The following is a 16,799-nucleotide window of genomic DNA, read 5'->3' on the forward strand; positions in this document are numbered from 1 at the left end:
GAAATCGAATGAGCCTTTGATTTAAATGATTTTCTTATATTTTCAATATGAATTTGAGTCCAGCGCCCCATTGGTTTATGATTTTGGTTTCCTTTGACTGGTTTGTAAGTTTGTTTGTAACTAACTGAAAAAATATATATCACTAAAGATTTCAAAGTTAAAGATGTTTGAACATTTCAGTTCAATGTGTGATTTAAGAGTTCCCTTTAGTTATTGAGAAGTTTTTAGTAGGTTAATTGTAGGATTCTTAAAGCCACGCCCATCACATATCAAAGTAACCCTTTCAGTTATAATTCCTATGAATTTCATAATACAGACACGCCCACCTGCTATCCTGTCTGTGACTACATAAAGGGTCAAATGTTAGAAAGCTGTGTCTCATTTGGTGAACTTACAGCACTTGCTGCAAATCTACAAACAAGAAAGAGCTGCTGAATATTTTCTAATCTGCATCAGGTGAGTAATTTAATGAGTTACATAAACCTATGCAATATTTGCAGTATTTAGATTTATTATTTTGTTGGTATATTTCACTGTGTATTGATATATAATTAGATGTAATTACATGTTACAGTTTGAACATTATATAACCTTATATGAACAACATATCAATGATGCAGCAATAGTATCTAAATACATTTAATAGACTGTTAAAAGACTTTTATTCAACTATGCAAAAAAATATATTTTTTTTCACTTGAGAATGTCCGAGTTTATATCTATTAAAGTTAACCTGCAGTCACCAAATATGTAAAAGGTATATTACACCAAACTGTTAAAGATGCTGCTGAATCCAATATGTAACTGAACTTTAATACATTTTTGTTGAACTTTAATTTAGTATTAATAATAATTACTAAATAATTAAAATCTACTTAATAGCAACAATGGCCAGCAAATCTAGTTAATGTCATGCATGTATAAACAGCACACCTTGGTGATATTCACTTCAGTATCAGATACTACACTACTACTGCTATAAAGATGTTTTCAGTAAGTTACACACTCTCAGCTAATATCTTATTGACCATCTAAAAATAATTCAGGTAGTGTATTTATTTCTAGAAGGATGTAACCATAACATACTTTCTCTTTGATATTTTACTGCAGAAGAATCATGAGTAAATACAACATTCAAGTCTTCACTGGTGATTATTTGGGTTCTGGCACCTCCAACAGAATCTACATCAATTTAATTGGCAAAATCGGTTCCAGTGGACAGCATTGGATCAAAACTCTGACAGGTCTTTGGGCTGGATCTGTAAGTTTTCTGGTTTCTGATTCTGGCATTGTGTGTTTCCATTACAAAAAGACTGACATGAAGTGAACTGAAAATTTGATCAATCTTAGCGAATAACAGACAGCACATTATAAAAAGAGAAAGTTCTGCAAGTGTTTCCCAAAAATCGTCAAAAAGTTAAAAGAACATCTTTGTTTACACCTCTCTTGAAACAAATATTGATTCAAATCTGCAAAATATGCAGTATTTATTCACTATTCTGCCTTAAAAAAACGTAAATTATAAAATGCACATTGTTGGAATTAATATCATTATACATATTCTGAAATTCAAATAAAAAAAGTGTATAGTTACGCATTGTAAAATATCCGTGACATATGACTACATGAATAAACAACAAAAATCTATATGATGCTACAATCTGATTAAAGAACATAAAACTGCTACAACATGCCAAAAATTATTTGGTGTATCAATGATTACTCTGTCACTCTAACATCCAGTCTATAGGCTCGAAAAGAAATGTCACAACCTTGCTTACATGAGGAAGAATGGCCCACACCTGATGTAAAGAATGTTAGAAATATGCTTTAAACATTTTTTTATATTCAATAACTTTACTATACTTAATATTAATCAAGTTAATGAAGTATAATTAAATGCATTACTATAATCCCAATACTAACCACGTTAATGAAGTATAATTAAATGCATTGCTATAAGAGTGTGATACTATGGTAGGCAACAGGGTTTGACATAAAGCTTGAGGCCAGCTAAAGGAAAGGTGTTGACATGTTACCGGCAGAGCGGAGGAAGGCAGCTGAGACAGTTCTCTAAAATAGGTCTCTGTCTTAACTATCAGTTACTTGCAATATCTGGCCGTTAGCATTCAGGCCCAGAACCGTTGTGAGGCAAAGAGGATTGAGTCCTACTGTATGCGTAAGAGGGATTTCGACAGACAAACTTCTGATGAAGACCAGCCAGAACCAGTTTTTTGGTGAACTGACCAAGGTGCCTTCCTCCGTGAGCCTGAGGTGGGGTTTGTCTATAAATGCTTATGTCTGTGAAATAATCTTTGATCTTCTTCTCTTGAACTCATTGTGAGTGGAAGTCGTTCCCAGAGCTCTGTTTTAATAAATTGTTAATTTGCTGAAGATCAAGCATCCTGTGTCTCTATAACTTATCTCTACTTCGGGCTTCCATCAAAAGAATCCAGGGGAACGCACTGGAGACGGCGCAGAGGGTAGTGCGGTTTTCCCAACAAGAAAAACAACACTTCCTTAAATATAAAATAAAAATCTTGTTGGAAGAGTGTAAAAATGTAAATAGATTTTTCTCCAAAGCCAGAGGAAGCCCAACAAAGACATAACATTGCCAACATTCTCAGTAGATGCACTACACTAAATAGAATAGAATAGAATAGAATTAACCATGGAAATTACCGTGCTTTTTGATCTGAAACATGTAGTTTTCTCCCTCAAAATTTACGTTCTGTGGCGCTTATCTGAACTACAAGCAGAATCCACTTTGAGTAGTACTTAAGAGCAAGTGCGTAGGAGCGGGTTTGATATTGGGAGGTACACATTTGCTAATATGAATCAAAGCCCACCCTATAGTGTCTTAGAACAACATTTGTGGAATTACTTTTAATCACAAATAAACCACTTTTTCAGAAATTCTGTATATTTTTAGTTACATCCAAGTAAAGGTCACTTTACAACCAAAACATTTTACTCCATATTATATTTACTGTTGTTAAAATAAAATGATGTGTGCAATGCCTGAATTATATACATATATGACAAAAAAAACAAATGAGTTATCACCTAATATTTAAAACAATATAACAGATTTGGTTATTATTATTATTATTGTTATTATTATTATGTTTTGGTATATCAATTCTGTTGTATATTTGTAAATTTACATTTACTCCACTCTTTAAAAAAAAAAAACTTTGGTCCTTTTATTTTTTCTACTGAAAGCACTTCTTACAATGGTGTCCTTTTATTTAAAGAATGTATTTCTCCTCTCTCCTTTCGCTCGTACTCTTAAGTTCTCTGCCTCTCCTACCCGTCTAAACTTTGTGTAGATTGTGTAGATTCATTGTAGATCAAATTTGGCAACCCAAGGTAGCTTCGCATCTGGGGAGGGGCTGGGCAGGCTAGTCTCTGTGGTGTTTTGAAATTGGACTGATGTAGCTATTTCACACGCTCGCTCTCAGCTCCTACATAATGTACCTTTAAAGTATGTGGTTGTATGATGTGTCTAATACATTGCTGCATATACATAATGATTGATTTATGGTCCATAGGGGGCTAAGGGATTTTCTCATGTCATTTTTTTATTAGCTGATCAGTTGGATCCTGTGGAAAACCATTTAAGGGCAGTGATCAGGGTTAAGAAACTTATTTAAACTACCAGCATAAAGTATTGTACTACTCGCTGCAACCCGCTGACTCCTCCGCGCTCCACAAAACCAGCAAGCTGATTGGCTGTTTCTCTTGAAAGCTGGGACTTTCTCCTTGAACCAGCTCCATGATTGGCGCTAAGAGATTTCCCATTCACTCAGCTGTGAGTGGCCTGCCTCCTCATTAATAGTACAGCTGAACTGAGCGATGCCCCTGTTCTGCGGTATCATTTTTGGGGGCGACCAATCCACATGAACCTGCAAATTAACCACAAACCCGACCCACACATTATTCTTTAATGAATTTCTTTTTGAATTAGTTGCTAATTAGTTAAAACTTTATTTTAGTTCATTTATAAAATAAATAATTACAATAACTATAATATATATTTCCTAATTATAAAGTATGTAATTATTTACTTTCTGTCACCCCTTCTCTGAAGGGTTAGAAGGACCTAACTGCACACCACTGCTTGGATGTAACTAATAATAAACAGAAGTACAGAAAAAAAGGTTTATTTGTGATTAAAAGTAATTCCACAAATGTTGTTCTAAATCTCTATAGGATTGGTCGGCAATAGGTGGCCCGCGGACCAGATGTGGCCGGAAAGCGTAAAACATCTGGCCCGCGAGGCTGTTTAAACTATAATGAACGATAATTAAAAAAAAAAAATAGAAACGCCTCTCTGACGAACTTTAGTTAACACGCCTCCTTGTCTCTCTGTTGCGCTCGGGGTGACTTTAGTTTCTGCACGTTCTTGTTTTTTCACCCGTTCTCGAGCTCCCTTTCTTATTATAAGGTGATTTTTTTCCCAGCTGTAACTTAGTTCATTAGCCGGTGATGCGGTAGTGTATTGGATCGCGGCACTTGATGACGGGTTTGATCCCCGCGAGAGGAGTTTATTTATTTATTTTATCCTTTCTTGGAAAAGATAGATGAGCTGGGTAGTTCTCCTCTATATCAGGTATTTTCACTTGTCTTGGTTTATGTATCTAAACTGCTAGAATTCTCTTGATAAAATGTATTTGAACTGTTTATCCCATCAGGAGCAACTCATCTCGGTACACTGCAAATCAGATATAGGTGATCTCTTACTGGTTGAACTGGAAGCAAAGCCAGTGGCCCTGGGACTGATTGATGATGATTGGTTCTGCTCCAAAATTATTGTAACAACACCTGAAGGAGTCAGTAAGCTTTTCCCATGCTATTGCTGGATGAGCAGCAACAAGAGGCTCTCTCTCCGAGAAGCTGTAGGTTTGTACAGATTCTGATATTTCAATTACCAGAGAGTTTAACAATGCACTGAATAATCACAAAGCACCATTTAAAAGGGCATCAAATACGCTAGGCAAAAATATTCAATTATCAATGATAAAATGATACTGCAAAGATAAGTTTATTTGTTGCCATAAATATAATTACATAAACTTTTGATTCCAGCCAAATTAGGAACCAAGGACACAGCTCCTGAACTTCTTGCACACAGACAAGACAATCTGAAGAGGCGTCGTCAAGACTTCAGGTAAGCAAACATTTTCACACACTATGGTTTTATGTGTAGCTAAAGAAGGATGAAAAATAACTGAAACTGTTTTATAATGGAAGTATAAACATCGGTGAACATTTTTTTTCTATATCTTTGGGGATCAATATGTACATGAATTAAAAAACCTTCACAGTTCAGACTGTTCACCCAGTAAGGTGGGGTTAGGTGGGATTTTTCTTGGAAATCCAACACAACAGTGTTTGAGGTTTACTGACTTTGTGTACCTTCCATGTAACTCTCGCTTTTTAACTACGCTACTATGTAAACACAGTTCTTTCCAGGACAGTTTTAATTAAACTAATACAATTACTTAAGGACTCTTTACATCTTAGTAATGAATTAGTCATTTGTTTTTTGGACCTATTAAAACATACAGTTCCATTGAGTTCCATTGTTTTCTTTACAGTAGGAGAAGTTATGATGGGCTGCTGTTCAGCACCATTTGTTGAGTTCCTTGTCCTAGAACATCATCTAACTTTAGTAATTATCTGGTCATTTAAAGGGAAAACACAAAACTGTTTTAGAATCTGTAACAAGCTGACAATGGTCAGACAATAACAAGCTGACAATGGCTTTTAGAGCCATTATGAACACTTGCTCTTCTCAATCCAAATTAAACCTAAAAACAGCACAATGCAGTTCCAAAAGCCATGTTCTGTGCATGCATGTCTCTTATAGGTGGGGTATATATGCTGAAGGATTACCTCACATTGTGAATGCTAAGAGTCCCACTGAGTTGCCACCTGTAGTCAGATTCTCTTTCACCAAAGAAAAAGAATTCCTGTTCACCCTGGGTGCAGCGTAAGTTCTCTGTGTTTGAGTAATACATTGGTGCACTGTATGCACAGATTTGTATTCTCATTAATTCAAGAATCTTACAATGTTGTGTCTAAGTTTCAAGGAGCTGAAACTTGGAACAGAATTTAATAACAAGGACAGATGGAATAACATTGGAGAACTCTCTAGTCTGCTCTCAGAAAAGAAAAAGACAACAACAACAAGTATTTTCCTTTTCTAATATCACCAATAAATAAGTAGCAATACTAATATACAGTAATTGCTCTGTTTAATATATTTATGCCTGTTCTTACAGAATATGTGGAGAAGAACTGGATGAGGGATGATTTCTTTGGATACCAGTTTCTTAATGGCCTGAACCCAACGATGATCAAGCGCTGTTCAGAACTACCTGAGAATTTCCCAGTCACCAATGATATGGTCAAAAGTTCTTTACCAGAGAAAAGCACATTAGAAATGGAAATTGAGGTAAAAGAACATTAAGACAATAACAGTTTGTCATACTCTACAAATGCCTCTCAAAACATTATAATCACATTGAAAAGTTTATTTATTTCAGTAATAATTTAATATATATATTAATAAGATCCATTACACACAGAATGTTCTATTTTAAGTGTTTATTTTTTAACAATGCATATATAAATAGTTTATATTTTGAGATTAAAATTGGAATCATTAATACTATGTTTTTAATCAGAAAGGAAATATCTTCCTGTGTGACTACAAGAGATTGAATGGCCTTCAGGGAAATGAGATCGACGAAAGAAAGCAGTATCTTTCTGCTCCACTCTGCTTGCTTTTCAGCACTCCCGAGAACAAACTGATGCCAATTGCCATCCAGGTGACGACAGTAAACATTCGTTCAATCATTATTTTAAAAGAGTAGTATTCCATTTTCTTCTTTTAGTTTATTCTTTTAGGCTTGAGAAATCAGAACATTTCTGACCCATGTTTTTTTTTACAGTTGGACCAGAAGCCTGGAGCACGGAATCCCATCTTTCTGCCCTCTGATAATGAGAAGGATTGGTTGTTGGCAAAGATCTTTGTCAGAGGTGCAGAGTTTAATGAACATGAGCTGAACTTCCATCTGTTGCGCACTCACCTGCTGGGAGAAGTCTTTACTATGGCAGTATTGCGCAACCTGCCTTCATGTCATCCTCTGTTTAAGGTGATTTCTTTGCTCCTAAATGTTTTACATACTGATAATGCCTGGTAACCACTATTTAGTGTGATTGCAGTAGGCAGTCACAGTACTGTTCTTCTTAAGTCTGATTATTCTTTCTCTTATGGTTGAGCATTGCTTTAGCATTGCACAACCATACTACACTGTTAGCCTGCGTTAATATTACTATTATTATTATTATTATTATTATTATTATTATTGTTATTATTGTTATTATTATTATTATTATTATTATTATTATGGTTGCACATTGCTTTAGCGATGTCTGCTTGTTTACAGCTTTTTGATTGGACGTTTTTTTGAATGTTTTTTGTAAAAACTTAGTAAATCTATGCTTTTTCCCATTGAAAATGAGTAGGAAGAAATTTGAAAGCCTGTGTAAGTCACAAAAGACCAAAATCGGACAACCTATAGAACTTACCATTTTTTTTCGGAAAATATATAAAGCGTATCGATTTACAGTTTTTGTACAATTGCTGTACGAATTCTCTCACACACACATGCACGAAACCCTTTCTGTCCCCTGCTCTCCAGTACTGTGTGTGTATGGAGGATCTGCTGTATGGAGCAGATACTGATCAAAAGTTTGGACACCCCGGCACCCCAGCCAGAGCTCCAGTACTATGTGTGAATGGAGGAGCTATTGGATAAAGCAGCTATTGGTCAAAAGTTTGGACACCCCGCATGTCCAGAGCAACACCTTCGCAACCACCTATCAACCACTTAGCAAGAACATAGCAACACCGCGGACATCTTAGCAACACCTTAGCAGCCACCTGGCAACCGCTTAGCAACACCTTGGCAACTGCTTAGCAAAACCACAGCAAGCAGCCACGAATCAGCTCTGCAATCACACTCGCAGTTTCTGAAGGAACTGCAGTCTAGTTGTTGCTGTTGCTCTTATTGGATGGAAGCATGAATTCAATTCAAATTAACAAATGTCACAAAACAGCTTTACAGAGATTCAGGTCCTTATGAGTAAGCACCATAGCGATAGTGGCAACAGTGCAAGGTGGTAGTGGCAACTGTGCCAACAAAACTCATACTCATACTAAGAGTAAGAAACTTTGGGAGGATCCAAGATGCAGTAAGAGGAACCCATCCTCCTCTAGTCGACCTGCACAGAACAAGTAAATAACAGAGCAAAAACAACTGTACAGAGAGATAATGGGGAGCCAGAGGTAATGCAGGAAAAGGTTATGAGTTAGGTGATGAGCACATGCTCATCGTTAATGTCCATACAGTTTAAAGATCATTATGTACAGCTATGAAGTGTGGCAGGAGTGGATCACAGGGGCAACAGGGCACTGAAGAGTCAGGCTGGGCCACATCATGAACAGGGCATCTCAATACATAAGAAAGAGATAGATAGATAGATAGATAGATAGATAGATAGATAGATAGATAGATAGATAGATAGATAGATAGATAGATAGATAGATAGATAGATAGATAGATAGATAGATAGATAGATAGATAGATAGAAAACAGAAAGAAAGGAAAGAAAAAATGTTTAATGTGTGACCTGTAAGAGAAATAGTTAAAGGGACAAAAACATAAAAAGCCTGTAATCAGAGCAGGATAGAACAGTGGTGTGTAATCAGAGAAGGTACAGAACAGTAATAATATGACTGTAGACTACAACTACAGAGAAACATTATAATCAGGAAGTTATTCAGAAGCTTGTGTAAAGAGAAATGTGTAAAGAGTCGCGATTTAAATATTGAAAGTGTGTCTGAGACCCATATACAGTCATATGAAAAAGTTTGGGTACCCCTATTAATCTTAATTAAATCTCTGAGACAACTTTTTGTATCCTTCCCCTGAACAACTATGTTGAACAATCTTTGTTTTTAGATCATTTGAGAGTTGTTTTGATGAGCCCATGATGCCACTCTTCAGAGGAGATTCAAATAGGAGAACAACTTGCAATTGGCCACCTTAAATACCTTTTCTCATGATTGGATACACCTGGCTATGAAGTTCAAAGCTCAATGAGGTTACCAAACGTTTTTGTGCTTCAGTAAGTCAGTAAAAAGTAGTTAGGAGTATTCAAATCAATAAAATGATAAGGGTGCCCATACTTTTGCACCGGTCAAATTTTGGTTTAATGCATATTGCACATTTTCTGTTAGTACAATAAACCTCATTTCAATGCTGAAATATTACTGTGTCCATCAGTTATTAGATATATCAAACTGAAATGGCTGTTGCAAACACCCAAATATTTAGAACTAAAAATGATTAAGATTAATAGGGGTGGCCAAACTTTTTCATATGACTGTATTAATATGGAGGCTGTTTCAAATTGGAAAAAAAAAGAAAAAAAAAAGGAAAGCTCTTCCTCCTGCATAGTTTTTTTCTAGTATGCGGGACTGATGGTTTTGCAATATTCTGTAAATTGAAGAATGCAGTTTCAACTATACTGCATATGTGTCAAAATGATCCCTAGGTTTCTCACAGAATCTCAGATCTGAAATGAAGCACATTTCTGTCCTTATTACACAGTAAATTTGCTAGTGCTGAATCAACACTAATAGTAACCCAGATTTAACAAAAACAGATTTCCTGTGTACATAAAGAAAAAAAATTAAATATATAGTTAGACTCTGCAACAGCTTCATCCACCAGGCAGTCAGACTTCTCAACGCACAGAGACAGAACTGAACATCACCCCGCCCAACACCCACCCACCCATCGCACTCACACAAACTGAACTGAACCCACACAAACTCACACCCTCTCAGCACTTAGAGGCTGAAATGTCTTTATTCCTATCAGCAATATTTGCTGCACTCTCAAAAACTCTAAACTCTCTACCTCATAACTGCTCTAATTATGTATCTTCTATATGTTACAGTATGTTACACATCTCTGCACCTTATCCTCACTACACTCTATTATACCATATCGGTATTTTAAGGTCTTGTCCTTAAATTGTCTCGTCTTTTGTATTTATTGTATTTATTGTATTTAGTGTTATAACTTTATGTTGCACTGTCGTCACTTCTGCACTTTATGTTGTTTATTGCTGTGGTTCTATGTTGCACCATGGTTCTGGAGGAACGTAATTTCATTATACTGTGTACCTGTACTCAGATGCAATGACAATAAAAGCCTCTTGACTCTTAGACCAAGAAAAACTTATATACACTTTTTTTTAGTTCATATGCAGTTGTTCAGATCGTGTTTGTTTCGGCACCGGAGATGTTTCTAAACATTAGCTGTCATTTTTGTAACATGTTCACACACACGTTTATTAATATGAACAACAGAACATTCACTCCTGGTTGCTGGTTGAGCTGCTCAGATAATTATAATCATAACCTTTTTTTACACAATTGGATACAGAACAGAATATGTTAAATATAATACAAATGCAGAAAATAACACAATGAACAGTTTTTGCATATAGAGGCTTCAAATATCAACATATCTTACACAGCATAAGTGATATGGTCCTTAGAACTGACACAAATAATTCAAAAGAGTAATAATAAATATATTAAATATAAAGTAAATACAGTAAATCTAAATAAATATCACTCTTTATTTTCAAGCTCCTGGTTCCCCATGTACGCTACAATCTCCAAATCAACATCATGGCAAGAAATCTCTTGGTTTCACCGGATGGGGTTTTCTCTCAGGTTCACAAGTTTACTTTAATTGATATTTGATTATCAGTAAAATGTAGATGACATGTACTATTTTCATTTTTGAGGTACTGCTATTTCAAATGATTAATTTTGCTTTTCTCTGCATGTAGTACACTGCCATAGGCAACAAACCTATGACTGAATTCCTGAAAAGAGCAGCCTCTTCTCTGACATACAGCTCTCTCTGCCTGCCGGACAACATCAGGGAGAGGGGCGTGGAGAAGATTCCCAACTACTACTACAGAGATGATGGACTGGATCTGTGGAATATCATTTCCAGGTGTGCTAGCAAGAAAAACATTTAGAAGTTAATCTTAATTGTGTTTTTGAACAGCAGGGATTAAAGTGGATTTATCAATGATTCCCTTCCATACACTTCTTTCACAACAGTGACATGTGATGTTTATAGTATTTTAATGTGCAAAGCTGTGTTTAAATCATACTTGAGCATCTGTTCAGTAGTAACTTTAAAACTAATCCTGCAAAGAGTGATAAATGTGCCATTCACAGGAATTTAGAGAATTTAATGTTTTTTTCTTGTTTATTTGCTTTAATATCGATGTTCTGAACTATGTATAGAATAAGGAGCTGTTTGAGCTTCTGCCTAACAATGTGAGCACATCACAAGAAAAAAAAAAAAATATATATATATAAATATATCTAACTGTCATCAAGCAAACCAAAATGAAAAACCATAGTTAAAATAGGATTTTGTAACGTAGACCAGGACCAGGGGAGACAAACGCTGGTTAGAAAACACAGGTCTATTAACAGGGTGTGGCAAATAAGAATAGTCAAAAACAGGCAGAGTCAAAACCAGAAGGGCAGCAGTAATAATAACATACCTAAGAGTAGTCAGACAGGAAGCAGAGTTCGGTACAGGGATAAGGATAAAGAGTAAACGATGCAAAACAAGGTCAGAAAACCGGGAATCAAAGACAAGATAGAACGCTTTGTACAGAGCTAGAATCTAGATCTAGATAATACACAGTAACTATGGAGCTGCACTGAGGGAGTATTTATACTGGAAAGATCAGGTGGAAACGATTAGCCATCAGTTAATAGCTGGGTGACGTAGAACGTGATCCTCAGAGCCACTGTAGTTCTGAGCCAGAGGCTGCTGGGAAACTGAGTCTTTAGGCAGAGAGGCGTGACAGGTTTGTTTATTTATTTTAATTCACAATCTAACAAAAATGTTTTTATGTAATTTAATAAGAACATTGTAGCTATTTACAATGTTAACGTTACTAATGTTAACTTGCTCAGAATCTGCTGATGTTTATGAAATAAGCACTATCCATTAGGAAAAGAGCTGCTCATGTCACTGAATTTGCTCACGTTGCATCACTCACGCTCACATCACTAAACACCTCTGGGTGTCACTGATGTTTGTTGACAATGATTGACTTCCAGCTGCTGTAATGCATTCAATATTTGCAGTCTGCATGCCCAGTTAGAGTGTGATAACACTGTCCCATAGTGCATTGCACCAGTTGCCCACGAACATTTTAAAGCTTGCGAATCCCATGAATAAAAACGTACAAAATGTAAAAATAAAAATACAAGTAACTGATCCTATGTAATCATGTTCACTGTGTGGGAAAAAACAGGGCATCCAACAAGACAGAAAGTCCTTCTTTTCACCAAGCACACATTGAATTGTGAACTTGTATATATTTCTCTTCTACTGTAGCATGCTTTTTAAAATGACATTATTAGTTAAAGATTTTACAGCTCTTTGTTCTTTATTTCATATCTACTAGTTTTGTGCATGGAGTCCTGTCTTTTTACTACAATGATGAAGACGTACAGAAAGACAAGGAGCTACAGGCATGGATAGATGAGATAGTAGAAAACTGCTTCCAGGAGAAGAGTAAGACTGGTAAGCTTTCATTTCTTTTCTTTTCTTTTATCCTGTTTTGTAAATCTGTTTAAAACCTTTTCATTCACGTCTCTGACAGGATTTCCACAGTCTTTTGTCACTGTTGAAGAACTGTCAAAGTTTGTCACCATGGTGATCTTCACTGTGTCTGCCCAACATGCTGCAGTCAACAACGGACAGGTTTAGAAATGTTTTTTTAATTAAAAATTCATTTAATGTTTTATTTTTATTATGATTGACCTGATACTACCTCTTTTCTGTCAGTTTGATTTTGGGGCTTGGATGCCCAACTTCCCAAGCTCTCTCCAATGTCCTCCACCAACCAGAAAAGGAGACACCACAGATGACACCATTCTTAAGACTTTACCTGATGTCTCCACCACGCTTAACATAATGGCAGTTGTGTACTTGCTGAGCCGCGAGTCCTCTGATCGGGTCTGTGAATTAATTATTGAAATTAACATAAAAAATTAATTACATTACATTAAATCACATTGCATTTGACAGATGCTTTTGTCCAAAGCGAGTTACAATAGTGAAGTACAAAAGCAATAGAAGTTAAAGATAAAAACATCTTTAGATAGGGCCTAAAGGAGATCAAAGGGAAATAATGGGATAGAGGCGTAGAGGAGGAGGAGAAGGAGATGAGGTTAGAAGTGTTAAGAGAGTTGCTGCTCTTTGAAGAGCTCTGTCTTCAGGAGTTTCTTAAAGATAGTGAGAGATTCTCCTGATCTAGAAGTGGAAGGAAGTTTAATTATGAAAGCTATTGAATTAATGGATTCACACACTCTCAACATAAACGTCTTGTTGTTCTTCTGTGCGTCTTCAGTACCCACTTGGATATTTCCCCGAGGCATTATTCCGTGAGGACATACCCCTGGACCTGATTGCAAAGTTTCAAGAGGATCTGCGTGTTCTTGATAAGAAAATTGAAAAAAGGAACAAGAAGCTTGATCTTCCATACACTTACTTGAGTCCAAAGAATGTGGATAATAGCATTGCCATTTAGAGTGAACAAACTGACAGGGCATTTTTCTAGAATGCATAGCGCCCAACATGCACGAAAGAACAAGAGAAAGAAAAGAGAAAGTAAAAAATTATATAATCAAAATATATTTAGAAGGGTGATGAGCTGTTTCTTTCATTCTTTTCATTTATAGCAAAAATGCTGCAATTTAAATACTTCTGCTCTTAACATAAAGGTTGATTCTTTAGATGATTATTTGAGTGATGCTAATGAAGAGCCACTTGTGGTTCTATAAAGAACGATGTTTGATACAGAGATTTGTGTAAACAACCTTTTAAAGATCTTCTACAGATCTTTCACTTGATGTAAATTTTTTTAAACCAATTTATAGTTAGTTTCACACTCTTTACAAAAGTGGTTCTTCTGTGACATCATTCAAAAAAGACTAAACTTGTAAACTTTACAGTGCATTCAGCATTTTACAAATTCTACAAATTCTATTTTCCTCAGCTAACTAAATACTAAATATCACATGACAGATGCTGAAAGGCCTGTTTTATACACATACTAATACTACCATGCAGATATTTGCATGCAACATAATTTACATATAGATTTTTTTTCCATGCATATGTTTTTCAGGAATTAAGTGCATAATCAGGGAGAGGTACTATTAACAATTTTTAATCATTAATAGAGCTGTAGATAAGAAGCTTAATGCATTTTATAACCACATATAGAAACTGGATCAGGGTCAAACACCTCTACATTTACATTTACAGCACAGAGTCATTTCACAAGAATGGTGGTAAAGTAGCCCTTCTTTGGAGAGGAGTAAATTAGCATAAAATGCATCCTCAATATAGAATGAATTCCAGAGTCACATATTAAAAACTAATTGTTTTTAAAAGGGTAGATCTGTAACGTCTGATTGGATGGCTTCAAATTTAAAGGCCATGTCATGGTTTAAAAAATGAAAGGGTTAATAGAGACAGGCGAGAGAGGTAGACTGGAAAGAACAAGCTGGCTTCTGTTTAGAGAACTGAAAGGAAAGGACATATTAGGAAACGAGACACTCTGCCTGTGTGAGGCCATGATACTGCACTTATTTTACTGTACCTATATTGATCAGATACATTTAATAGTTTTGATTATTTTATGTTTACTTCCTGGTATTTGTTCTTCTTTTTGAATCAATAACATTTTTGTAGTATGATTTTCTTCTTGAAATAAATCTGATAAAAGCTATTTTGAATTCTGTACCATTTTTTTACGATCTGTAAAGTCACTATACTTTCACTTGCTGTTTTCAGGTGTCAGTGCTGCTCATTTTTTATATCCTTCTTACGTACAGTTTTGATTCCACTGCACTAGAAAAACACCACCAGTTAAAAACTGAACCATTTACATACATTTTATCATTACTATACTAGAAAAGTGTCATAAGAGAAGAATTATATTATAAACAACTAAAATATATAGTGTTTATAAAGCCTATAAAAATGTGTTTAATGAGTTTAATAATTTAATATCTCTGATAATCTCATACACATTAATCAAGACAAATCATATGTTCCATGTGAATGTAAAATAAACACAACAAAGATAACATAAAATCAATAGTTTTAAAAACTCTCAAAAACAAATATCTAAAAGTTCATGTAAATGTTAAAATAGGAAGACTTATAATTAATAGATTTTAATAACTGGTATAATAATAATCTCTGTTATCCTGTTAGTTCTGATTTATGCTGCTGCTGGTTTATGTGGTTGATGATTTTATTCTATGGTTGTATTTGATAAATTAGAAATGTGATTTTGAGCTGTTTCTGAGATGAACAGTAACTGTAGTGTTGAGGTGCAGAAATGGAACTTTTGTACATTTTGGTGTTTTGTAGTATTAATTAATAACATTGTTAGAATAAAATATAATCTAATATAATAAAAGTAGCATCTGTTTACACAGTGGGTTTATTGTGTTAATAATATTTAAAAATGTTCGTCTCTGATTATCTGGTGTTAAAACAGGGATTCAAATATAAAACTACTAAACTACAAACATTAATGCTTATAACTGAACTAAACGTTGTGGTGACTTTTTCTAAAAATAAATATTTTTTATATATAAATGTGATTTTTCTCAGCTCAGATTCAGCTCGACTGATTTTTAAAGGAATTATGCGAGACCTGCTGTATTTTTGGTAAAACTGCACAAATAGAAGTTCTATTATGAGTGGGTCAGAATTCTCTTAGGTTAAGATTGAGCTTCAGAAATACCTAATTTACAAAGAAAAAACTCAAAACTTTAAGAATGTTATTAAGAACAAGATTACGAGGTTCTTATTTCTCAACCCTCTCAGCCTCTGATCCTGAATCTGAGTCTCTCCTGGATTAAAGTCTGTAATCAGACTGAACAGCTTCTATCTGCTCTTACTGAGAGTAAAAATCACATGTTTAGATTAATCTTCACTTTTTATTCTAAATAAATATAATACAAATAAAACACATCATTCTAGAAATCAGATTCATTAACATGATTAAAACAGATCAGATGATAAATAGGAGTTTCTGAGAGACGTGAATACTAATAATGTGAATCACTAGAACTCAAGAAAACCAAACAACATAAAAAATAAACAAATGAATCATCTCAAACTTTTTTTATTAATATAAAATAAAATATCAATTTTATTTCTTAATTGAAGAGTTTGTGATTTTTACTGTCAGACTTTTTAGTTCAATTGTTTCATTATATCACTGTCAGAACAAAACCTTGCATCTTGTTTTTTTGTATCAACATTTTTTTGGTTATGAAGATTTATTGTGTTTTAAAGTCTATGGAGTACATTTTGCGCCAAAAGTTTAACACAAAAAAATAAAATACACAATCATAATTTTAAGAATCAAAAGGAAAAATTGTATGCTGCAAATTCAAAAGAGAAAAAATATAAATCAAATATATATTTGCAGCTGTAAATATATATATATTTATTATATTACATATATATTATTACCTTGAAACTGGCAGGCCCAACTGACCAATGGAGATTCAAGGGGAACGACTTCTTCTAAGCCCCGCCCACCCGTGAAAAGTGTGCCAAAATTTAGAAGTA

General features: G+C 34.7%; 4 protein-coding genes across 5 annotated transcripts in view; 2 read left to right on the forward strand and 2 right to left on the reverse strand.

Moving 5' to 3' along the window:
• The window catches only part of LOC111189189 (tripartite motif-containing protein 16-like), a 141,308-nt gene that overhangs the window by 92,829 nt on the left and 31,680 nt on the right, over nucleotides 1-16,799 (reverse strand). The window lies entirely within an intron of this gene.
• Nucleotides 1-16,799, reverse strand: part of LOC125782604 (tripartite motif-containing protein 16-like) — a 132,413-nt gene that overhangs the window by 72,102 nt on the left and 43,512 nt on the right. The window lies entirely within an intron of this gene.
• The window catches only part of LOC111190048 (polyunsaturated fatty acid lipoxygenase ALOX15B-like), a 153,587-nt gene that overhangs the window by 21,904 nt on the left and 114,884 nt on the right, over nucleotides 1-16,799 (forward strand). The gene's annotated exons all lie outside the window — the stretch shown is intronic.
• LOC111190674 (polyunsaturated fatty acid lipoxygenase ALOX15B-like) lies at nucleotides 352-14,934 on the forward strand. Its single transcript, XM_049467004.1, has 15 exons — nucleotides 352-456; nucleotides 1,111-1,261; nucleotides 4,698-4,905; nucleotides 5,092-5,173; nucleotides 5,876-5,998; nucleotides 6,092-6,198; nucleotides 6,291-6,463; nucleotides 6,696-6,839; nucleotides 6,963-7,166; nucleotides 10,742-10,828; nucleotides 10,948-11,117; nucleotides 12,601-12,719; nucleotides 12,799-12,899; nucleotides 12,984-13,154; nucleotides 13,549-14,934. The coding sequence occupies exons 2-15, from the start codon at nucleotides 1,118-1,120 to the stop codon at nucleotides 13,726-13,728; spliced, it is 2,013 nt and encodes a 670-aa protein (XP_049322961.1). The 5' UTR covers nucleotides 352-456; nucleotides 1,111-1,117; the 3' UTR covers nucleotides 13,729-14,934.

The sequence above is a fragment of the Astyanax mexicanus genome, chromosome 1, assembly GCF_023375975.1.
Source record: "Astyanax mexicanus isolate ESR-SI-001 chromosome 1, AstMex3_surface, whole genome shotgun sequence".
NCBI lineage: Eukaryota > Metazoa > Chordata > Actinopteri > Characiformes > Acestrorhamphidae > Astyanax > Astyanax mexicanus.